A 26,428-nucleotide genomic window follows, 5' to 3' on the forward strand; every position below is an offset into this window, starting at 1 on the left:
TTCGGCGCAATAACTGCTGCAAATACTATTTTTCTGGTGCACCGACCAACTTGGGGCTTTCAGTTACTGAAATGCATCAAGTTTAATGTTAGTACATGCAGGACAGTTTAGTTGTCAATGATGTATGACAAATTTTACCCCAAAAAAGTGTTGTATGACAAATTGCTATATTCATTATATTTTGTAAAATAAAAAGCACTAATATTTTTAATAAAGATATTTTTAATCAATCTTTTTGCCTTCATGAGATTGCATATGTGAAAGGAAAAAAAAAAGGACTGAAAGGGCAAAAAAAAGATGTGTTGTGAAAAGCATATCTTTTATTTTATTTTGAAATTATTGTAAATATCAATTGACTTGATGTTTAGATGGTTAGAGTTATCATGTGAAGAAACTCTTTGTGGAGTGGTATGAGCTATTGAGGTGCAGGGATTTCATTGGAATTGGAACCATAAGAAAGCTAGAGCATTTGTTGTTTCGAACCCATTTTACAGCAAATTAATTCCGCATTCATGGCTTTTATAGTGTTTCATCATTCTTTTGGTGTTGTATTTTAGGATCGATCAATTAGAAATAGGTCTATGTAGGAATGGTTCTTATCGTAGATTTTTGTTTGATTGAAAATGATACGAACAAACAAAAATCAATCTTTCAATCTTGTATTTTTGCATTACTAGCCTGCCCTTAGAACATTAGGTAAGGTTTAAAATCAACAAAAATATTTTTTGCATATATTAATACAAAATTAGTATACAACCATATAACTTGTGGTAACATAATTTAATGATGGTTATGACCATTGTATCATGTTATAAACAAAGGTCGCCCAATTTTAGTGTAATACTTGATTATAATTATGCTATGACCATGTGGTGTCTTCTCTTCTCGTAAAAAAAAAAGAGGTAGATCCCTCCTTAATTTCATGAAATGTAAAATAGATTACTTGATTTCTTTGCAACAAAAAAAAATAATGGATAAATAACAAAAAAATATAACTTAAAAAAGAAGACGCTACAAAGGACAAAAAATGAACCAAAGAAGAAACACTGAGGACCCAAGGCCCTAAAATCTCAACATATTTTCAAGACCACAAGCATGATTGAAAATATATCAGATGAATAAATTTAAAAATGAGGAATTCTTCAATTAAATTATTTACTTGTAGCAACTTGCTAAGAAAAGGCAAAGAGAAAAACAATATATGTATGACAAGTATAACAACTATTATTGGATTCAAAAATGTCCTATGCCTCGGACAATTTGATGAAGAAACTATTCAAATGAAAAGCAGAACTAAATTAGATGCCGATTAAATTAAATATATCAAACAAAACAAAATTTTATTCTTGTAGATGAGATAATTTTATTTTTATTGAGTATTTTATATAAATAATAAAATAGAAATAAAACAAAAAAATATGGATTTTTTTTGGGTCATCCTAGAGGGCATGATAGAATAAAATAGATACTCTTAAGCATTTTTATAATTAAAATCAAACTTTTACAAATTTTTGCTGATCAGATACATATATATGTGCGCTCGTTATAGTCAGCTAGCATCCAACTTAATCAGACTCAATATAAAAAAAGGCTTCATGTGGCATATCATTACTAGGTCAATATTGTAGTCAAACATTCAAAATTGTACTCCAATGTAAAACACCAATAGAAATTGATAGGGACACCCAACTTGTCAACAAAGTCCTTTTTGTTTCGTCATTTTAAACTTGTTAGAGAGAGAGAGAGAGAGAGTCCATAAATATAAGAATAACCACAAAAAAGGACAAAGTTATTGCTAAAGATCATCCACTGCTCCTTGATAAGTAAGTACATTAGTATTTTTGCAAGTGCCATCAAACACAGTATTCTTTTTATAAATCTCAAATGAATTGTGCTTATCTAAATATTTTCTTCCATGTGTAAGTATTTAGATTATCACATGCAAGAGCATCAGAAACACCAATATGGTACATCCAATCAATAGTCCCATAATACTTTTACTGCATTAGCCATTGGAATTAATTAGTTTCCACTAATCAGATGAGAAGTTTTAGTTGTTGTTCTCTATAACCTTGGTAATAATTTCATAATTCCCTTACAACAGAAGGCATCCATATTGGCATAGTAGTCCTACATTTTTTTTTTCTAAGACAGATGATCATACGGTTTTAATACGAATATATCCAACAAGATCAAAAAAATAACAAGTTTCGAAGTGCTTTAGGCAACTCTCTTTTTCCAATCCGCAGCGTACCTCTAAACTCTAAAGTAACTAGCCATATACGAAACCATCTAGTCCGCAGCTCCGTTAGCTTTTTCGAACACGTGTTTGGCCTGGAAGACTACATCGCTACTGATTATAATCCAAATGATGTCTCGAAGCAAAGAAGGGCACTCTCCACCGCCGCGGGGCAATTTCGCCGCCGGGCACATGTGCTGAATTTGACAACCCAAGTCTATTATTGTTAATTTAATCCTTGGCCCTTAGATTCTCTTCCAACGGTTCAAGAGAAGGGCAGGTAGGAACAAAATACTAAAATAATACCGACTAGGGGTCACAAAATTGAGCCCCGTTCTCCTCCTATTATCTTTTTTAAATTTTCTTTCTAATTATACGCTGCATCCATGTACCAAAATATATATATATATATATACGTTGAATCCGGCCGTTAGTAATAGAGAGAGGCGGAGGTAGGTGGCTAGCTAATCTATTCAAAAGGGAAAAAAAGGGTGGCTGGCCAAAAAAAACCAAGACCTTTGAGAGTATATAAGGCGGCAGGGCCCCCGATTCGCCCTTCTGCAGTGCTCCGAAATCGCATCTTGGAGGGTTCGTTCGTCTTCCATGATCTCTCTTTCTTCTTTGCCGATTGTTTATGTTAATTTTGTAGTTGTCATGCTTGAAATCGACGGGCTTGATCTTGTGTTGGTTTGATTTGTGCCCTAGATTTTTTTTTCATGCGGTTCATTTTGTTGAAAATTTGAGGTTTTTGGTGGGTTTAGCGTCTATGTGGGAGTTCTTGGAGTTGGAAGATTGGAAAGATTAAAAAAGACTTCTTTTTTGTTAATATTTTTGAAATTCTTGTTTCATTCGGGGCATTTGATCTATCGGAACTCCATGATGTTTGAGTTGCAGCTGTCGGGTTTAAATATCATGATGTTATTTGAAAGATTTTTTTTTTTAAATTGAAATTCATTTAGCATGGATTGTTGCTAATCAATTTCTAAGTCAAGCTGTCATCTTGTTGATCTTAGTTTCATCTTATGGTTAAATGATGTAGTTGAAGTGGGTTTTAGGTGTAATTGTTTCGTTGAATTTTTTTTGCATCTTGTTTGTTTCGCTGAACTATTTTTTATAAAATTACTTTTGTTTTCATTCCATCTGATGTCATTGTTTTGAGGAACTTGTATAATGTCGTTTGGGTTAAAAATATTACTTTTTTCACAACCGTTCTTGCTGCTAGAAATGTTACTAAAGCATTTGGTGGTTTAGTTATGGTCTTGCTATTGTAATTCTGCTTATTTTATACTTGTTTATCCACTATCCATATGGTGTAGTTTGCTTCCATAAAGCTCTCATCATGTTGACGTGTAACTAGTGCAAATACAGCCGATTGAATGCTAAGAAGGGCAATATATCTGATAATATCATCATTATTCTGCTATTATTATTATAGGAACTCTATTATTGCTGGTATTACATATTCGGGAAAATGTTTTTTCTTCATGGAGAAAGTTCATTCTATTATATGTTCGAGTTTCGGTTTCTGAAAAGCTACATATACATTCTAGTTCCTGACCAATATTTGTTGTTTCATCTGTGGAGAGAAGTCTTTATTTCGTTTTAGGTGATTGTGGAGTAGCAAATATTGGAACTTTTGATATAATTATGGTTTAATGATAGGAAAAGATGCATGAAACATAGTTTTTCTTGATTCTGGTAAAATTGACTATTGGATTCTCTTTTAATAAATTCTTATACAAGGAGTTTTTATCTAAAAGTATTGCTTATGCTTTCTAAATTCAATACAAATCTGTTCTCAGTCGATATATGCACAGTGCAGGTATAAATCAAAAAAGAGAATTGTAGAGCTGTGATACAGAACATAGTTGTGCCATCAGCCATGTCATTCGAATTGCGTGGGTTAAATTCATCGTCAGGAAATAACTCCCTTGAAAGAAACAGTTTTAGGAGTGAATCTTTCTCTGAAGACAGAGACCAGGAAGCTATATCAGAGACTGGGTGCCTCTCCATCATCGTGCTTGGTGCTTCAGGTGACCTGGCGAAGAAGAAGACATTTCCAGCTCTCTTCAACCTTTTTCGGCAGGTCTGTTGGATTTAACTGGCTAGAATGGTCAATTAGGGTCTTATATCCTCATCACCATATCATACAGTAGTTAGTTTGAACTTTGAAATATAAAATTGCATTTGGGAGCTAAAAGGCAAAAAGGAGTTCACTTATTACTTGCATGTTGATAGATGTAAACATGATCAACCAACTCTTTTTGATTAATCTCTTTAAGGAGTTGCAATTCTGGCAGCTGAAATGTGAAGGCAATTTTTCTATATATTTGTGATTGCTATAAGAAGGTAATTGCATAAGTGACTGAAGTTTCTTATCTTCTCTTGGTACATGAAAATTCTGAAAACAATATGCCTTGTTATGTGTTTTCAAAACTTAATAAGGGACTATTAATTGTACAAACTAAGCATGTGTTAGAGAAAGAACATCATTCAAGTTACTCAACATAAAACACTTAATTAAATACTTTTGACTTGGGTATAGGCTATTTCTTTATCTCATTACCTTATTGGCTTTGCTGCATGCATTGCAGATGTCATCAAAAGTGGGCAATTGATGTGAAATAGGACACTAGGTCCTTTAGAGTTTAGGTCAATAAAAAATGGCAGCATTTGAAATCAAATGCTCATTATGAATTTTGTTTTACTAATTTGTTTGTAAATACCTACTTCTGGTATACAAAGGTTGTCATAACTGATAAGTAATATGCATAATTCTCAAAAATTCTAGTCTTATTTTTGACAGATGACCAGTTAATGAGACTGGTCTGCCTTCAGTGTGAATGCATAAGATTTGCCTCCACCTAACTTGTGGGACATCATGTGAATAGATTTGCGCAAAGCACAGGCTGCATAAAATTTATTGGTTTAAAATGCTCAATAGAACAAGAGCTCAGGAGCCACTGAACAACACTTTAGCCATTGGATTTATATAGACAAAGCCACTGTTTAGAATTTGGAAAAGAATTTTGGCAAGGGAAATAAATCAATGTACATTGACTACAGGATGCAATAAACAGTTTGGCTGTAATTACATGAAATTTAAAGTAAGTACTAAAGCATCACTCTTACTAAAGTATGCCATAACGTATCGAATCGGATAGATATGGGGCGGACCATACTGTACCGGTTTGGTATTGGTAATACGGTACTAGGGTCGATACGTCAAACCGGCCCCCCTATCGGGCATATTGACATAGTAACAGGGTGCACCAGTATGGAGCCTAGTACCGAGATGACGTACCTTGATCCTTACCATCATCAATAATTTTATATGTATCTTTTGATCTAATAGCTGGATGCATACTGTATTTATTTGCTATTTATTTTGTTGTTTAAGAAATTAACTAAGCATTTGTTTTTGAAGCTAGTGTAAAGTTTAACTTGTTGCAATATTTGGTTGTTGATCTTGTCCTAAATCTTAGTTAACAACAACTTTTCCTAGGAAGGATTTTCTTGCATTAGAACCTTTGCAAATGGAATTTTAGGCTATAGGACCGGTCATTCAACGATTTACTTAATATACTAACGCTTTCAACAGGCCATTTATTGAATCCCCAAATACATGCACTTCACATCATTAATAAAGTATGAAAGTCTATGTTAGTCAGAGTGTAGAATTATGGAAGGTTTATATTTTTATCTTGGTACCCGTTTATAACTCTAGAGATTTGTTTCTTATCAAAGTCGACTTATACGTAGGTTACAGAACTCTTCTTTTAGAGTGTATGAGTGTTTACAATAGATGGTATTTATTGAATCTATATATGATTCATTATAAAATTAAAGTAGCATCATTTATCTTTATGATTGTTTAATCAGTGAGGCCTGGTGCCTGGAATAATTATTATGTGATCAGATTCTAAGGAATTACATATCGCTTTTGCTGCTTCAAACTGCATGAAGCTAAAATATGGAACTCAATATCCAATTCTTCCCTGAAAGACTTGGTATGCGTTTAACATGCATAAAACTCACTAAAACCTGGAGAAAACCTTAAGTTAATCTGGGTAGTAAATTTGAGCAATATTTTTCATTAGCGATAAGGAAACGAGGTGGTTGGCAATTAACCTGCAAAACCTACCTGTTTTAGGCTTCAGATTACACTTGCTTAAGAGATGTATTTGTTGCATCTGAAATAACTAAATTGTTCTATTAGGAGTTTGATATCATATGTTGTTTCTTTCGATGAAATCATATGTATAATATATTAAGCTGTTGCTTTTTATAGTAATAGAAGGCCATCTAAGTAGAATATTACTCATGAGAAACATGATAGCTAACAATTGAAGGGCATTTAAAAATTTATTGAAGTGCATTCTTTATATGTTAGTGTCATTATTAAGATTTAAAGCCTTTTAGACTTTATGCTAAATTTCCATGTGTCGTAGTCAAAGCATTTGTAACTTGTTTTGCTTGCAAAGTTAGTTTCTTGTAATGTACCACGGTATCCTATATAATTGCTCATGGTTGAGATATGGACAGGGATTTTTACAACCCAATGAAGTTCGCATATTTGGATATGCTCGAACAAAAATTTCAGATGATGAGTTAAGAGAACGCATTCGAGGGTGAGATTTCATTCTTGTGATTTTATCTTGTTGGGCATTGCAATAACTATAGAACTTATTAGAATGATTTATCTCTCTTCTCTACCTATCAATATTCAGTATTAACACAAATATTCAGTATTTTACTTCATTAGCCTTTTGATGTTACACTGCAGATTTTTTATCTGGTCTGAACAACAAATTTCTCTTTTTTTTTGGGTGATACTGATGCACCTACAGCTCAGCTGTAGCAAGTGTAGATACAACCAGTCAGACCAGTCAGCCAACCCGTTCCTCTCTATATAAATATGAGATGCCTTAAAATGAGTTACACTTCATGCTATGTGCTGAATGTCTAAAAGCAGGTGAACATCTAAGAAAGCATGGAATATAGAACTGACCCGAAGTGGGTGGTTTGATCCATACCTAACCAAATTGGTGTTGACTCGAGACAATTCATCCGTGTGGGTCGGTTCGGCCTATAAACTCTCCCCCTCCCCCCCTCCCAACGACTTCTCTTGAAGAATGATCGTGCCCTAGCTCCACTCCTCCTAGATGGGTAAGTCCCTATTGCTCTCTCTCCCATACGAGTTCTCTCAATCATGTCCAAGTCTCAAAGTCCCGATTGTTCCTTCGAGTTGCTTTCTCTCTCTTTTGAAGCTGGTGTCGCTGACGAGGTATGTCCCCTCCTCCTCTCTCTCCCTCCCCCCTTCTCCCTCTCCCCCCCTTCGGCAGTGATCATTGACCCCCTTTGCTCTCTTGCTCTCTCCCTCCCTTCCTCCCTCCCTCTCTTTTCCTCCCTCCTCCATCTTCTTCTCCCCCTCTTCATGGGGCCTTCTCTCTCTCCCCTTCTCCCTCTTCCCTGCTCCCTCTCCCTCTTTAGTTGGTACGCATCGAATTGGCACGGCATGAGCCCATACCGTACTGAACCAATTGCTGGACGATATGACCTTTGGTACAGTTCGACATACCTTATGAGTAAGGCTGGGGCATTTTGTTAATCCAACCAATCACTATCAACGAGTCGCCCTCAATTCAAACTTTTGTTGCGTTGCAGATGGTAAATTGCATGAGACCTTCCTATGCTGCCGTAAACTCTGCCATAGGGGCATTGATGTTGAAGAGCCTCTTCCCCCCAACCACCAATATGCCTCCGCATGATCTCTGATGACAAAGGTTGCACAACCACAATTCCCATCATCCAATACACTTCCATCAAAATTTGTCTTAACTCTTAAGAGTACCCTAGCTTGGGGGTTTCCAAGTGAAATGACTCACTAATGGAGGGACGATAATATGACAACTTGGAGTAAGATGTGAGATTATTGGCTTCTTTTGCTGGCTCTTAAGTTGTGGACTTATTTTTCTTCACTTGGCATGCACATGGTAGCTTGTACGCGCATGGAGAGTAATGGTGGTTCATGAAGATGTGCTGGAGTTTTATAAAAAGTGTAGAAGGTGGGGACATAGGAAAGAGAAGAAGGTGTTGAATTGTCATGCGACGTTGGTGGGATCATTTGTGAGATAAGTAGGTGTGAAGAATGATGAACTAGGAAAGCTATGGTTTGCGACTTCGAGTGTTATTTAATAAGTAGGATCAAAATTCAGATTTGGTCTCATGGATCATGGACAACAGAGGGAAGTGGGCTTATGTAGACATATGCTATTTATACATCCGCAAGCTATGAAAATGGCAACAACGCCCGTAAAAAAATTAGCCCCATTACGTGGTATGTGAAATAAAGAAAAATATACTAACTAGTAGCATGAAAGTTTTCGGAGAAACACTTCACAAAACTTAAAAAAATATTTGTAGGGTCCAGTAAAGGAGCATTTACCATGTTTCTGTAATTAATTGTCAACATGGTATTTGTAGTACCGGCTTCATGAATGATGGAATGATATTGACTTGGCATAGAGTGAGCATGTAAATGCAACATGATTTGATAATCACGAGTTAAAAATAACTAAAAGAATCATCGTTAAATTCGTTAAAGATTGCTAGGAATGGTAAGTTATAGTCACATTTAAAAGCAACATCAAAATCTATAATTAACATTTATTGCTCAATTCTGGTAGCAATGGAGGATCATGACTAATAGTCTAAGGGGAAAAAAAGCAAGCCCACCTGAAGACATGAAAATACTGTTTCGACTTTGAAACTTTTTTTTGAGGGTTGTTGAGTTCCTGTGGTTGATAGAGGGGGTGGTTGATCCCTCCATGGGTTTGTTTCCTCACCTTAGTGATGATGATTTCACATTGATCAAGCGATCAAGAGAGTGATCTAAATTATTTTCTACAAAGTGTGAATGCATATGTGTAGACCATGTTGAATTGCATCCACCCATGCTTCCTTAGTTTCTTAGAGGGGAAAAGACCCTAGAGCAAGTCTGTCCACCCTAAGTTGAAAGAAGAAAAAGATACATTATAGGCTTATAAGCCTTCCATGTATGTTGGCTTTGTTGTGATAGATTGTTTTTGTTGAGAGTGATCTGAGGCCTCCTTCATCTTCTTATATTGGAAGGATGGTAGTTAACTTCTGCTTGGTGTTAACCAATGTTTTTCTCCATAAGTAACTAACAAGGGGCTCTTTGGTGGTTAATTTAATTCCTTTTGTGCTCGCTCTAGAAACAACAATCTCTTGATAGTCAATTCCATGAATAGGTACATGGCCTTTTGCAAGGCTTCTTGTATGAATACAGGTGGAAGTGGAACCATGATTTCTTCAAGTGTTATATATAAATAAGTTTGTTTATCAAATAATGGTCAGTCATCATTATCGACCACTCAGAAAGTTGGTTTGACAATCAGTAATATATGGATACAAATGGATGCTAATAGTTTGTTGGGTTAATAGTTCATGTGCTTAAAAGGAGAGATTCTCACAGTATTGTAGCTCATGAAATAGCCATGCTAGACAAATTGGGAGAAAGATAGTCCTAGAGCTTCCTGGTAATGGTGGCCTTATTGTTCTTAAAGTCGCTGCAACATCTCTTGGGGCCTGTTTGGATAATCCTATTGGATCCTCAAGATTGGAAATAAGATTTCTAGAATTACAGAATACAAGGCTTGGCCCAACCCATGTTAACTTGACCTTTTCCAGCCCATTCTTGCAGGAAGAAAAAAAAAGGACCTATTGAGGCCTTTTTTTCTTCCAATGTGATTTGTTCCGGCCCACTCCAAATTGTTTCTTGGGAAGTTTATGTTCATAGACCTAGCCTAGCCTGCAGTCCTGTGATCCTGCTGGTTGTACTCGCCCAATCCAAGGTTTTGTTGGTATATTCCTATAGGATTGAGCTGAAAATCCTGTAGGAATCGAGCATGTTGGCTCATTTATCTTGTATTTCTAAGAGCCTATCCAAACCTAGCCCAAATCCTAACACAAGATCTATGGAGGTCTTTTTTTCCCACAGGATTTGGGCTGGGTGGTATATGGATGATGCAGGGTCATGCTTAAATGGATGGCCCAATATACAAATCCTACAAGATTTTCAGCCCAATCCTGTAGGAATATCCAAACAGGTCCTAATTGTTGAATGGAACCAGAATAAGCACCTCCCTTAACATGAGAGAGAGAGAGAGAGAGAGAGAGAGAGAGAGAGAGAGTAAATGCATACTAATGGACAAATTGATGGTAAGAAAATTTTAATCCTACTGAAATGTTGAAAAAAGCAAGTAAACTGAAGGACAGAATTTTGCTTCTTTCGAGCCTGAATTTTTGCTTCTAATGTTCAATTTAACACAACTGTCCCACTTATTAGAGACAAAAAACTGTCCCAATTAGGAAAACTTAAATCATGAAAAGATTATAGCGTTGCCTACCTCGTTACTTTGCATTCTAAATCCTTGTCGTCTCTTGACAAAACTGGCTTTGGTTTTTATTTCTCTATTGCTATTGCCTCACACATATTTGTGTACAGATTCCTTATCCAAGGTAAAGGAGCTTCAGCTGAGCATACAGAAGATCTGTCGACATTTTTACAATTGGTAAGTTAGCTATCTTTCTTCTGGCCTCTGAAGATTTTCAAGTGGTGTAACTGAGAAAAGAGTAATGGTATTTTGCAGATCAAATATGTTAGTGGTTCTTATGACAGTGAGGATGGATTTTTATTGTTGAATAAGGAAATTTCAGAGCATGAGTCATCAAAAACCAGTCAACCAGGAACTGCTCGCAGACTGTTTTATCTTGCATTGCCTCCATCTGTTTACCCTTCAGTCTCCAAAATGATCCGAAGATACTGCATGAACCAATGTAAGCTTATTATGCCAAGACACATTATAAACCTGGCTTCTTTAACTTTCAGTTTTCTAATTTGAACTTTGTACCATGGATATTAAACTTCTACTAGTTCCATCTAGTCCACTTTTGCAGTAAGGTTCATCATTTGATCTCACTTATTTGAATTAGGGCTTTCAAGTGACTTACAATATCCATATGCATCTTACCCTGATGGGCTTAACCGTTGCTTTTGTGAATTCAAATTATTCTAATGCCTAAAACTTTCAGTGCTTTGTACTTAGGTGGCTTCATGTGCCTAAGGAGGTTATAACAAAATGGGTGGAAAGAGAGGATTTAATGCCTTTTCTAGTTTCATTACTTCAATATAAATGCTAAGGATATGGCACTTCATGTTTAGTTGAGAAAGGAAGTAGCCGAACGAGCTACTTTGAGCTACATTTCATCTATAAGATTCTTGTTTATTCAAGAACATGAAGTATTTTCTATTATCTTAAAGATTATTTTCATTTTTTTGTATTGATTCAACAATGCAAGTATACCATCATCATCATTACCATCATTAAATTATATTTATCTTCTTCATTGTTGTATTCTAAGGACACACTAATAGTGGTCCTTCAGTTAAAAGAGTTTTCTGAAAGTTGACAAGCCAGGATGTTATTTGTTACGCGCAGAAATCAATGTTCTATGTACATTTGGAACAAATCCAATGTCAAATTTGCACTTCCAATGATATGCATGTAGTCAATATCTTGTAAATTTTTCTTCAAACCATTCAAGCAAAATCTTTAACTATGCCATGACGAGGACCGGAAGCAAACACTTCAGTGGAATGTGAAAAACAAATGCTTCTTGAGTTGGGAGAATGTTTAACATTTTTTTTTAAATGGTAAAAGTGGAGATGTAACAAACTAATGATTTATACAAGTTCTAGACATAGAATCAAGCAGCCTCCCCTATTCTCTGAAAGATCGACTCATTACATTGTGGTTAATTTCTATAACTTTAACCACTTCTCATTTTGTTTCAGCAAAAGAAATATTGCACACTTAGAGGAAAGAGGTTGTGCAATATTTACTCCAAAACAAGGTTCACTGTACCGTACCGAACCGGATGGTATGTGCTATGGAGCATACCATACCATACCGGTTCAATATCGGTATATGGTACAAGGGGCATAGTGACGCTCTGTATGCCGAACTAGTCCCGTACTGTATCATACTGACATAGTAATAGTATGGCACTGGTATGGAACCCGATACCGAGATGGCATACCTTGCTCCGAAGGCTTTCTAACAAATACTATCACCCTTTTTCATAACTTAACACTATTCCTCTTATAAGTTTGATTCAACTAGGTTTATGCAGCTTTGGAGGCTTTGATGATAGTTTGATGCCCAACTGTAAAAAATACTTTATATGTATGCAGTCGTATGTATGTGTTTGCATGCGCACACGAGCACGTGTGTCTATATGTGGGTATGCATGGACATATGTATACTCAGACATATATGTTTGGACATATCTATGTAGATGCATTTTTTATATTTGCATATGCATATGCATGTGTGAAAAACATACCTTCTAGTTTATCTATTCCTCCTATATTGATCAAAAAGTTGTAATATTGCTTTCATTTCATCTTGCTATTATTGAATCAGTCGTACTTGTAGGCATTTAATAAGATCCTCAGATACCTTTTTTTCCCCTACTCTTTTCTTGGATGAGGATTCCAATGCCATGCTGCATTTTGTTTTTCGCTTGATAAAACCAATTCATATTAATGTTATATTACATTAGTTGAATGATTGAATTTTGATCCAAATTCCGCATCACTAATATTCGTTAGTCACCAACTAGTTGTACATTTTATGTATCCATGGATACTAAAGCAGATCGGCTCAGGTATTTGAAAAATTTTGTCCAAAACTTTCTATGGTACTATCAGGACAATTAACTTATATATCTGAGTATTGTTGATTTTCATCTTTTTCAGATATTTCTACTTAAGGTACTTAGAAACTGGCCTGAGATGATAAACTAGAAATAGAAAACTATGATAGGACAAGTCATGTTTTTATTAGAGATTTCTAGGGGCCTTTACTTCATAAAAAAATTCAAAGGCATGATAATGGAAATTTAATTCTGAAAGTTTATATGAAAATTATCCGGATAAAATGCTGAAACTCATTATCTACTATGCATCTGGCAATTAAATTGTACCAAACACAATTAAATCATTTTTTGGCACTTTGGTCAAATTGGACTTTTTTGGACTTTTTTTAGATTGACCCAGCATTAATTGGAAGCGGCAACTGTTCTAGAAGAGACTTTACCGCATGAAAATTTTTCTACTTACTTGCATATAGATGGATTTCCATGCCATACATTACAGGAATAAAGATAAATATAATAAAAGCTTATTTTGCTCTTTATGATTATTCATTATTGTAACTCCCATTGGCATTTTATCATTCGTCTCATAATCTTATGCAGCTTTGGCTTTCAGCAATCAAATTTTATGGGTCTTCTATGAAACCATAATTGCTATTGATATATATTTTCTTTTTCAGCTGATCTTAGTGGGTGGACTCGGATTGTTGTTGAGAAGCCTTTTGGAAAGGACTTAGACTCTGCAGAAGAACTTAGTGCCCAGCTTGGAGAGCTATTTGATGAACAACAACTTTACCGAATTGATCACTATCTGGGAAAGGAATTGGTCCAGAACTTGGTACTATCTAAACTATAACTGAAATATGCTTTTTCCCCCTTTCTTCATTTGGTGGAAAATGCCTGAAGGCAGAGAGCTGTGGCCCTTCCCTCAATGCCCCTACCCCTCAAGCTCCAGTGAATTTAAATATGCTTATTGCAATTCTCTATTGATCATTTTGTCCTGTATGTATTTGAATTGGCAGCTTGTGCTTCGTTTCGCCAACCGCTTCTTTGTGCCTCTTTGGAATCGTGATAATATTGACAATGTTCAGGTAATAATCTCTCTGTGGTTGATGAAGAAGTGAAGATTGTCACTGTATTGATTATTATAGTAGGACAATCCAAGACAATCTGATTCAATAACATTTTATGAAGAAAAAATCTGTTTTCTTCTCTTGACTACTTATATGGTAACCAAATTCATAAATAGTAAGTCATAATCTTTTTCCTTTTTCTTTTTCGCCTCTAGTGCAGCTATCTGGCCATATATTCTACATTTTATTTTCATTTTTCAAAGATTTTCTCAACTAATCTTACTTTTTTTTTTCTTTTTCTTTTTGGGAAGTTAAGGATGACAATTCTGTTTATGTTGAATGGTGAGAGCACATCCTTTCCTTGAGTGCCATTCTGGAGCTATCAGATTAGATGCATGACTTTTTCCCTTCCAACTTACAACAAAATTTAAGGGTTTATTTCAAGATGTATAGTTTGGCTGGAGTGTACATACTTGGAGAACTACGAGTTTGTTGATTTTAGCATCTCCTGGGGGCTTTCTTCTTCTCCAGTCTATTTTTGCTTCTATTTTTCTATCATCTCTAATCACTGTATTTTCGGTTTAGTCTTTGTAAAAATAAAATGAAAAGCTTTAAAGGATCGATCTGTATATTCCATATCTTATTCTTCATTCCTTTTACTGAATTATTTTTGTTTCTAAACAGATTTCGAAATCTTAAGATCCCTAATGTAGGCCCTGCTCAATATGCTATTTACAGATTAGGGATTGGAAACCAGCAAAAATGCTGCTGATCCATCTTTGCTGTCAAATCCTAAACTGTGACTTTAGAAAGTCTGATTTCATTTCTTCCCTTCATTCTTGCTGTTCTTTGCTCAAATTCAATGCCTCTCAGTTCGTTTCGTGAGAAACTAGATTCATGTCTTGTAATACAGGTCATTTGCTCTACTTCAAGAAATCATTTTTTATCATTTAGAATCATGAAATTTAGTAGAAATGGAAATTGAACGTGATTCCCTAACTTCAGGGACATCATTATCCCCATCTGAAAATGTTAAAAATGTGAATATATTATTGCTGAACCAAAATATAAATTTATAATTGTAAAACAAGTTATTTAAAAAAATGGACTAGAGAGAAAAGGGAAATCATCCTCATCAAACATAATAAAATAGGATTCCTATAAGCATTAATATGACCCATCCGATACCCACCCTTTCTAACATGTTGATCACTATGGCTGGATCCATACCTGACCAGCAAACAAGACGCACTTAATTGCCTATCCAAGAATTGTATTGTAGCTGGTTGAAGCAACTACGTTCAGGTTAATAAAACAGATGGGGATGACATCGCTAGATAATTGAATATAGCTTCCTTCTTTTTCCACTAGTAAAACTAGATATGTACTCTAGAATGGATAAAAATGATCTAGAGATTACTGAGCCAACCTGAAGTTATTATGCAGTTATGATCTTAATATGGCAGTACAGCAAGGCTGCTATGAATCTGACTCATCAAATGGATTTCTAATCCATATGTGTTTTCATTTTTGTCATATGGAATAAGTACTTTTACTATAGCCATTTTTTGAGGTTGTAAAGAACCTTAGGAGAAGATGTTTGCTTTTATCTACAAATAGTCTTTTGATGGATTTGCCAACATAATGTGTCCATGTTTTTTTGTTGAATCTTTTTTATCATTTAATTTACTAAGGAGTGGCTTTTATAGATTAAAGAATTTAGTGATGTTTCTTTAACACTACCTACTTTAATTGATTATTTGATGGTTGAAAGGAATATCCATATATATGATTTTCACAAATAATTTCAGATTCGAGTACTACTAGAATAAGATTCTGAAATTAAGGATGTGTGGAGGCACACTCATATGGTGGAGGGTGAGTAGCAAGTTACGTGTTATTCATCAGACAGGTGGTTTATTGCTAATCGTTTATTTTCTCTTATACCGTGCTATCATGAACCTTTGTTTTCTTTTATTAGCTTTATAATGTTTTCCAAAGGCTTAACATGAAACATCCTTTTCCTTTATTGTAACTAATGAAACATTAATAATCACTAGAGCATCTAGGACTTTCCTGTACTGTGGCATGAGTTACTAAGTTCAAGTTTTGTTGGTGACTGTGCGTGATTAAAAATTTACTTTTATCGAGTGCTTTCTTGTTTTTCAATAACATTAGTGATAAAGTTTATCTATATTCTGTAGTTTCATGATTTTGTAGGTGAGTGATTAAATTTCTATTGTAAAGTACAAGTTCTGATGAAGACATATGTATTCATTTACTGCTATGATAATTATAATAGTACGATACTTATAATTTGGGTTGAAAAAAAGAAGAGGCCATGATCCTTTTTTTTCAATTTTTTGACATCAAATCATGAAATTGAGGTTCAGCTCTCATTGTGCAAAAGTTGTAGAGGTTTGGTTCTTGAATATGCTTAAATAAAAATTTGCATTTAAGACATCTGAAATGTAACATCCATGAAGCTGATCATTTGAAATATTTTCACTTCTAAGAGATAAAACCCATATTCTGCAGATTGTCTTCAGGGAGGATTTTGGAACTGAAGGGCGTGGAGGATATTTTGATCAATATGGGTAAGTTCCATGAGAACATCTTAGAATTTGAAACTACATACTTTGATAGGTAGAAATAATCTTCAATCAAGATATTTTGTATCAAAATCTTTAAAAGGTTTACAAGCTTGTAAATTTGGGCTATTAAGGAAATGTGAGATGCTTGGTTTACAATATTTTATTCAAATCTCAGATTTGCATCCTTTGGAATGAGTTTATTCTTCTTGAGGATTTCAGCATATTGTTTTCTTATGGAAGTAGGATGCCAACTTTTTATCCTGGACTTGCTAAGTCAAATAATTATAGTCTTCAATGTTGTGAAAGTTTAGTTGAACGATAGTTTTGCATAAGAAGTGCTTGCAATTAGTACAAGAACCCTTCCCCTGTATTGATTTGAATCCGGTCCCACATCTTTTATGGAGTCACTGTCTATTAAATTTGTTTATTTTCTGGTTTGGCTACTCTATCTGTTTACTTATTGAAATAGCACAATCATCCTTTTTCATATGTGGAAAATCATAAAGCTAATATTCATCTATGCAGGTTGTTCCTCTCCATCTTTTTGTTGAACCTTTGAAATGCTAACTTCCAATGTTTTTTTTTCTTTTTTTTTGCAGAATCATTCGTGACATTATTCAAAATCATTTATTGCAGGTAATGCAAATCATATCACATTGTTTTCTTGGGTTGCACCAGAACATTTGGCATTAGAATTTTAAAATTTCATTTATGTTAACGGAAGGATGAGTATTTGCTAACACTACTATTTATTGATGTATTTGTTTGATAAAATAGTTTTTGCCTGTTCTTCTATCATCACATGTTTATTATTCTAGAATGAAAATTAATTAGACTGTATGAACAACTGAGGTCATACACTAAATATTAGAGAGAGAGAAAGACTTATAATTAGGGGTGGTAAAATATGACCCGACCTGCCAACCCGACCCGTGTTCGATCCGCCATAAACAGGTTTGGGTTTGGCCTAAACAGGTTCGGGTCGTAAACAGGTCGACCCGTTTAACCTGTTTATTAATTGGGTCGGATACGGATTTTAGATGTCTGACCTATTTAAACCGTTTAACTATTGGGCAGGTTAAACATGTCTAAACATGTTAAACGGGTTAAACAGGTCTAAACAGATCGGGACGGATCTAAACAGATCGGGTTGGGCAGGTTAAATATGTTGGGTTGGGCAGGTCTAAACAGGTTAAACAGGTTGGGTTGGGTAAACAGGTTAAACAGGTCGGATCAGGTTGGGCAAACAGGTTACCTGTTTATTAAACAGGTTAAACGGGTCGGGTCGAGTTACCTGTTTATTAAACATGACAGGTTCATATTGTAATTTCTGACCTGTTTAATAAACAGGCCGGGTTCAGGTTTATGGTTTTCTGACCCGACCTGCATGTGACCCGACCTGATTGCCACCCCTACTTATAATTGGATCATATTCTATTGTACAAACCGAGGTCGGCGGAATCGTCCGGTTCGGGGTGTCTCAAGTCATATTGGCCGTGGACCGGAACAGTTTTGGCGACGAAAACAAGACCGACTTTGAAGGGGAAGAAGATGAAGGAAAAAGAGAAAAAGAGAGAGCGAGCGGGGGAGGGAGAGGAAGGTAGAGGCCGGCCGGCGGAGGCCGGGAAGCCACTACGTGGAGGAGAGAGCCGCGGAAGAGGGGCTCGCTCCGGTCCCCTATTTCGTTTGAAATAGGGGCCGGAGTGGAGCCCATCTTCCGCAGCTTTTCGGCGGCTCTCCGGCCTCTGCCTCCTCCGTGCGGCTGCTCTTCAGCCTCCGTCTCCTCCGCGCGGCGGATCTCCGGCCTCCGCCTCCTCCGCGTGGCGGATCTCCGGCCTCCGCCTCCTCCGCGGGGCTGCTCTCCGGCCTCCGCCTCCTCCGCGCGGCTGCTCTCCGGCCCTCTGCTGGCTCTCCGTCGGCCTCCTTAGGCGTCCCCCTCTCTCTCTTTTCCTCGTTCTTCCTCTCCCTCGCCTCTTCTACTGCGTCGGTATAGGCTTGGCCCGGCATGGCAGGCACGGTGCTGGCCCGTATCTACGCATGCCACCGGGCAACCGGTACAGTGCTTGGTACCGGTTCCGCCGACCCTGATACAAACATCTCAGAATTTGAAGGTAGCGATATTTATAGAATGCAGAGAAATTTATTGTGGATTCTAATCTCCATAATCAAAAAAAAAATCCTCTGGCCTTTTATAGTATATTTATCAAGATAGTTATTACATAACTTCTCATGAAGTCATACCTTATCATTCAAGTCTTCTGGAGAACTAAAGATTATCTTTCTCCGCACATTTCTAAATTCTAATCTTACAAAAACATTTTGCTCCCTATTTTGAAATGTTTTTCCTATCTTCATTTGTTGTTATATCTATCTCCATGTTTGGAGGTAGTGGCAGTCAGTGTTGTTGAAATCTTATGATTCATGACTTGGATATTATGATCCAGATCAAAATGGCCCTAAATACGTGGTTCTTGGTATGCGGATCAGGATCAGTTAGGGGCTTATGATGAATCATATAGTTCCTTGCATCAAAGAACCGACTTGCATATGCTATTTAGTTATTAAATCACATGTAAATCCTCTCTATATAGTTTATTTGACTATATGACTTTTAATGCCTAATCACTATTAAATCTTGAGTGGTAATATTAGAAAGCTTGTATTTGCAGTTTATAGAGTTACAATTAAGAGGCAATCTTTAAAACCAAATGTTAGAATCTTATCATCTTTTCCTAAATGTTCTAGTTAAGATGACAACTGAATTGGCTGGTAGTTTGAAAATATCTTGGATAACCAGACACAATGTGATGGGCTTATCCTCGTGGAAACTAAACTTGTTACATGTATGGTTTTTTTATTCTTCATTCATATACTTGATGCTTGACTCATATTTCAATTTTGACATTTAATTATATTTTAAAAATATTTGGAACTTATTAAAAGAATAGTACAATCTGTGATCTGATCCATGATCTGATTCAATACTGCCCACTATGATTCACAACTTGATCTGATCTTAACATGGGTGGCAGAGATCGTGGTATGCTGAAGTGAACCAATTATGGGGTTAGAGTTCAAGTGTATGGTCTGTCCAATCTTAGTAAACCCATTTTTACATGGTAGGAAGCTTACATATGGCAAATTATTAATTAGATGAGTAGATAATTCACTGCACATTAGTTATTGCTGCTGATATGCCCTTTCTGCTGTGGATGGCGGTATAGAAAATGACATCATGTAGCTTTTGCTTCACTCTTGACCTGCTCAACCTTACAATGTTGACCCCGTGAAGCACTAGTAAATCTGTAATATCTTTGATTTTCTTCTCTTTCCTTGCCTCAACTTACTTACGTGCCTCTAGTTTCTCATGCATATGAGATTCAATCTTCTCATGTACTCTATCTTTAACTGATTTCTTATGATTAAATGGGGATTCTTAAGTACATTTGAGAATCATATATTCTGTATCCATTTCTAACTAACCACTTGATCTTAAAAGCTTAAGCTGTTAGGAAATGTGTCTACAACTTATGTTAGGCTTAACGCTCCTCACATGTGGCATGGACTATGCACATGGAGGGATAAATAAGTTGTGATATGAAATGTGTCAAGATGACTACTAGGTTAATTAATTATATAGATAATTTTCTTGGAGCACATTTGACCTGTGACCTCCAATAACCTTAGCTCTGATACCCCTCTAACTTACCACTTGATGCCCAAAACTTAAGCTATTAGGGACTTGATCAACAATGTATATCAGGTTTAATATATCATGTTTATCTCAATGGAAGTGAAATATTTTGATACTCAACATTTCAAACGATTGTCTCCATATAATTTCCTTTTGTACTCGTAGAGGAATAGCCATGCTGTGTTCCTAAACAATGTGTCGATAAATTCTTATCACTTGTATATTGCCTAGAGTTCATGCACCTCGGTGAAGCTCTGACAATATGTTTGTGTTTGCACTTTGCAATAGTAATTAATAATTCATAGTGCTCTGTTGAACTATGCTTTTTATTAATGATTTTACTACAGATAAGTATAAAGTCATCTTTTAAAAGTAATTTGTTCACAATGTGGTATATTTGGTCAGATCTAATAAAATGTATTGTTGTTTTGCCATATTAATCTATATAATGTCTTAGTAGAACTAGGCATTACAACAGTCAACTTCTGATTGTATTTAGTAGGCGTTCTTAGTTTTCGTGTATTTGGTTTCTTGCTTGCTCATAATTATCCCAAGAGACGTCTCTTTTGGTTGCATGCAAAATTTGAAAAATTCACCAATAAATTATCTTGCACTGTTCAGGTTCTTTGTTTAGTTGGCATGGAGAAGCCCGTATCTCTCAAGCCAGAGCACATTCGAGATGAGAAAGTGAAGGTTCCAAAGTTCATCTACTCGCATCTATCTTCTATTTACCAGATAATATAACCATTTTGCTTTGTACAAATAATAACATGGACAATGAAGAATGTTGTCGTTTTTTCATGTCCTCTTCATGCCTCATTTAGCCATGACACTGGGCACCTTGTATAATTGGTTATATCAAATATCAGGTTCTTCAATCAGTCCTACCCATAAATTATGAAGAGGTTGTTCTTGGACAATATGAGGGCTACAAAGATGACCCAACAGTTTCTGACAGCTCCAACACCCCAACCTTTGCAACTATTGTTTTAAGGATACACAATGAAAGATGGGAAGGTTTGTAAATTTTAGAACAAACTTTCTTAGTAGACATTATTTCTAAGTTTATCCATTTAATAATCTTTTCATGGTCATCTTTTAGATTTTGTGCATAGATCACTCGAATCTAATAATTCCGAGTGCATATATTTTTATGAAATCCATGACTAGGCAAACATCTTGAATTACGTAGCTCTCAATATTGTGCTTGCCATTATTTTTCACCAGTGCTAATAAAGAACATGCACTGCAGGTGTCCCTTTTATACTCAAGGCAGGGAAATCTTTGAATTCAAGGAAAGCAGAAATTCGTGTGCAATTCAAGGATGTTCCTGGGGACATCTTTAAATGTATGGCTCTTTGCATATACTGATTACACAGATGGCCTCTATCAGCTTTGCTACGTTATCTTTCTGGAAGTTTTTCTTGATTACTTTTAGCATCTAGCAATAATAATAGCGAACCTGGGAAAACTAGGATTTGCAAATTTTTTTCATGCACAGCTACTAGTTTTACTGATACGAACAAATTTTGCAGCATCAGCATCTTACAGATTTATGGTAATGCAGAACAATGCTGTAGTGCACTGATTCCACTTACAATTCAGTTATTTAGAAGCAAAATCTTGATGGGCGAAATGCATTGGCATCTTGATGCTGCTGCTTCATGAGAATATTTTTACATCCTACAGGACCATGCATTCAGTTCTATTTCTGCCTCTATGCTATGACGTACCATTGGACAACTTTGTCCATCTACGTCTTAATCAATGCATCAATCTCTTTCTTTGACATGCTGAACTTGGGTGTGACTTTTGTGTGAGGGTTATTTCTGTTGACTAACCAATTGACCCAAAAGTTTAAGGTGATAGGGAAAGGGTCAATGATGAATATCAGGCTTAACGAACCCCCTCACTTGCAGCCTCGACCACGCATGTGGAGGGACAAGAATGATTGAAATGAGTCAAGACTATAACTGGGAAATAATTAGCATGGAGAGGATTCAAACTCGTGACCTCTAACCTGTGTTTTGATAGTATGTTGACTAACCGTTTGAACCTACATGCTTAAGCTGATAGCGAAAGTGTCAATACTATTACCAGGCTCAACACCTCTATGATCATACTAATTCATGGTTGTAATAATTTATATATTGTTAACTTCTTTGAACAAGCTCATTTCTTGGTTTTTGTCTAGCCATTTACCTCTCCTTGCATGTTTTGGATCCAACTGTCCAGCTTTCTCTTTATTATTCTTGAATTCCGTGCTTTACTTTCAACCACTTGGCCTTTACTTGATCTACTGCTCATCCCATTTTTGCACGATATTGTGATTCTTTTCCTTGTTATTGTTCCTATTGAAAACTTTTTTCTTACTACTTCCTGCACATGCATGGTGTATGAGTTCATATTTTTCATCTGTTTCATCAGCTATCTTCTCCACCCTAAATGATGGTGAAGATGTGTAGTCCTCTAAAGGTCTACTCATTCTCACCCAGAGCAGTAAGCCTTCCATGCACTATTGCGACATTGAGATTGACATGAAGACCAAGTTAAGGGCGTTTAGTTTCTCTTTAACACTAGGGACCATCTTTCCACCCTAGTGGAAAAGATCCCTAATAGCTGCGAGTGGGTTTAGAAACCAAAGTCTAATCTACTGTTAGAGTCTTGTCTTATTGCTCATGTCTTCACAAGACTTTGGCATTGATTACAATGAGACCTTCACCTTTATGGTCATGATTGCTACTAAGGGCATTCATATTGTTGATTTATTTTATGACTCATCTCTCTTTATTAGACATGGATGTTGTTTTTTATTTTTCATGTTGAGCGGTTTAAATGCACCCTTTGGCATTACAAATTCTTGTAACATCTTTATGATGCTATGAGCCAAAATGAAGTCATTTTGCCTCAGGAAAATGCTTCATTCAAATGGTTACTCGTGTATCGCTTAGCTATCATTTTTATGCTTTTGATGATATTCTTTTTGTTACTTTCTTTAGGCTTGAGGTTCATTCCTCAGGATGTTTCCTTCAAATTTCTAATTTTGAATATTACAAATGAGCGAGGAAGATAGTGGATCAATAGTATGCTGGTACAATAATCATACCACTGGCTCGGCAATCAAGCTTCATGTTTAGCCAAGTTTCAAATATAGAAAGCCTCTGTCGGTCATAATCACCTATTCTTAACTAAAAGGGATTTTTACCATTTCTCGCTCAGACTTATGCATGTTGTTTACATAGTGTTATTCACTCCTTAAATTATGTGACCAAGGATTTAAAATCGAGGTGCGGACCCATACTGATCATTGGCCTGGTACATTACCATAGTGGGAGGGGGGGATTTAAGGGTCTGCACAGGCTGGTAAGAGGACAGTACTTATGAACAAAAGAAGGGAAAGGTATATTGAGTGGTATGATGTTGCACAGTTTGAGGTGAGAGATCATCATGCAATCTAGGAGCTTATCAGGTACCAGATATTGGTCCCTACCTAATATGGTGCCAATATGGGTTATACTCGAGTCCTTGAAAAATACATACATAATGAAAATTCAACCATTTAGAATGATCTTAATTTACAAATTAAATCAAAATATTTATCATATTGTTAAAATTGTCCATTTTGAGACCACTTGATAAACTAAGTATGAAATTTACTTCCAAGACTCGAATTTTTGTTTCTATGCATTTTACATAATTTAGAACATGTTTGGTAATGCGGTTTCCAATAGACGTTTTCCAGCACCTGTTTTGCATCAATAGGAATAACTAAGGCTTCATACTTGCATAAATACGTTTGGTGTACGCACTTGTGGATTTTAGTGATCACCTTTGAACTATGTTGTATCTCAATGAAAATGCTTCATATAAGAGATGGTGAATCACAATGATGCTCATGTGCCAATTGTGCATGCACACAATGAGGGTGCTGCTAAATATATGACTTTCAAGTTATTCTGATTCTTTACCCATTTTTTGAAAGCTAAGAAATTGATCAGTGCTGCATTTAGTGGATACCTACCTGTTTCTAGTCTGATCAGTATCTCAGTCTCTTCTCTTTATTGAAAATTTTTTAATGCCTATATAAGTTTTACTTTAATAGTTTTACTACTAATTGTGGTTTATATTTTACAAAGGCAAAAAGCAAGGCAGAAATGAATTTGTCATACGCCTGCAGCCATCTGAGGCCATGTATATGAAATTAACAGTAAGTCTTCAATTGCTTTGTATTTTCTAATTTTATTTCATTATCATCATTATGAATATATTCTTTATGCATCACATCATCATTTTACGTTACTGCTCACCCATAGATACCATATTTATCCTAGATATTTGAATCCTTAATTGAAAGAATTTAAGAGGAAAGAAATTGATTTCAAGGTTTGACAATATCCTTCGTGGATTTTAAGATATTTTTCAAGGGGAAAAGGAGAGGTTTATGGAGCAGACTTGGTGTCTTGAATAGTGGATTTGCAAGATTTGAGATCAGACTTGTGAAATTTAAATTCAAATCAGCGTTCAGGGTGTCAAGATTCCAAAACCTCCCAAAGTATATACTTCTTAATTCTTCACTTATACATTTCATAGAATAATCACCTTTTTGTGCATATTTCTGTGGATCTATCATGAATTTTCTGATCTACAAAGAAAATTTTGGACATTATCCTGAAAGATATGGATTTGTTAATTTTTTCTTATTTCTTCTCAAGTTCACATTGTTACATGTTGGATTATCATCAAATAATTGATGATAATTTACACTATAAAAAAATGTCAAACTTGCATTTTGTCAATCTTTCATTGAAAATTATTAGAGACTATATCCAAAATCAAAATTATACATGCAAAGATCCCAAATAATATAATATGCTTAAAAAGATGATTATTAATTTTTCTACCATTGCTTTAGCTATCTTGGTTCTTATAATTATTGTTTTTAATTTTTTTCTAATTTATAATTGATATTGCCAAAACTTATTGTGACCAAAATTGAGTTTGGATATGATAACATGTTACTAAAAGTAAAAGATGGACATTTGGAAACAAAGGAAGTCAGCTAGAAGTATAATAGAGTTAACAAGATAACTAAACCCTGCCAATGGAGAAGATTACGAGGATAGAGATTGAAAATTGTACCTTCATGGATGTATTGTGAAATTATTGTAAGATTTAGCAAACTAAATAACTTGATCATATGTTAACTATATTTTGATATACTTGAAAATACGTATAGATGGCATGCTAAAGCTTAATGTTAGATAACTATGCCTCTTGCATTAAAAAGAGTGTTTGAATCATATATATCTTCTTAGGATCTGTTGATGAGACTCATGCTGATAAAAACAAATTATAGCCACAAATTCTGGCCATGGTTATGCTAGACCTAAGTAGTTTTTGGATATTCAGATTTTCCAAAACATTGGGCCAAATCAAAGTACTTTGAAACTTCATGCCATAACCATGTAGCTTTTTCCCAACTATTGGATCGGCTTAATGGATTCTCATTCACCACTATTCTTATTTATTGTGACTTTTGTGTTATTCCAAGTTTCTTTATATCCTTCCTCACAACCTATTTCCATTTTACCTTAGATTTTTCCCTCCTTTTTTTCAACCACCTTTAATACAAGCTAAAGTATCTTTCTTTACTAGAGCCTTTTCAGATCTTCATTTTACATGTCTATACCATTTCAATTGATTTCCCATTACTTCTTCCTTGATTTGTGCAACTCCAACAGCTCATCTAATTATCTTTTCTATTTTTACCACACATCCATCTTAAAATTTTCATTTTTGCTACACCCAGCTTGTTTTCATGTACTTTTTTTATTGCTTGGTACTCTGAGCCATGCAAATTGATAGGCCTTATTATTCTATAAAATTTTCTGATGTAGGCCAAGTCTGGCCCAAAAACCAAAAGGGGCCTAAAACAGGCCACACTGATCTGATAGTGAACGGTGCACCTTTAAAACCATTCCAACAGTTTAAGGTCCATCTTTGGAAGAAAGAAGTTCTGCAAAGCCTTCTAGAGGACCATCAGAAGTTCTGAGTTCGAGCCCACCATTGCCTCATCCAATGGAAG

At 35.5% G+C, this 26,428-nt stretch overlaps 1 protein-coding gene across 6 annotated transcripts in view; it reads left to right on the forward strand.

Annotated features, from left to right (window-relative positions):
* The first annotated feature begins 2,535 nt into the window (after window positions 1-2,535).
* The window catches only part of LOC103708842 (glucose-6-phosphate 1-dehydrogenase, cytoplasmic isoform-like), a 33,044-nt gene continuing 9,151 nt past the window's right edge, over window positions 2,536-26,428 (forward strand). For 5 of the 6 annotated variants that reach the window (XR_015977238.1, XM_088720052.1, XM_088720053.1 and 2 more), the window contains exons 1-13: window positions 2,573-2,827; window positions 4,062-4,325; window positions 6,785-6,870; window positions 10,770-10,836; window positions 10,915-11,101; window positions 13,663-13,820; window positions 14,005-14,073; window positions 16,594-16,652; window positions 17,249-17,285; window positions 20,965-21,036; window positions 21,213-21,360; window positions 21,596-21,691; window positions 24,480-24,550. Coding sequence is in view for 5 of the 6 variants with exons in the window: in XM_088720052.1 (XP_088576178.1) it covers window positions 4,122-4,325; window positions 6,785-6,870; window positions 10,770-10,836; window positions 10,915-11,101; window positions 13,663-13,820; window positions 14,005-14,073; window positions 16,594-16,652; window positions 17,249-17,285; window positions 20,965-21,036; window positions 21,213-21,360; window positions 21,596-21,691; window positions 24,480-24,550 (1,254 nt within the window). In the remaining variant the exon portion in view is untranslated. Of the gene's footprint in view, window positions 2,828-4,061; window positions 4,326-6,784; window positions 6,871-10,769; window positions 10,837-10,914; window positions 11,102-13,662; window positions 13,821-14,004; window positions 14,074-16,593; window positions 16,653-17,248; window positions 17,286-20,964; window positions 21,037-21,212; window positions 21,361-21,595; window positions 21,692-24,479; window positions 24,551-26,428 lie in introns of all 6 variants that reach the window. The other variant, XM_088720050.1, reaches the window with a different exon arrangement.

The sequence above is a fragment of the Phoenix dactylifera genome, chromosome 4 (genome assembly GCF_051530095.1).
Source record: "Phoenix dactylifera cultivar Ajwa chromosome 4, Ajwa_hap1_PhDact_Kaust_v1.1, whole genome shotgun sequence".
NCBI classification, from domain to species: Eukaryota; Viridiplantae; Streptophyta; class Magnoliopsida; order Arecales; family Arecaceae; genus Phoenix; species Phoenix dactylifera.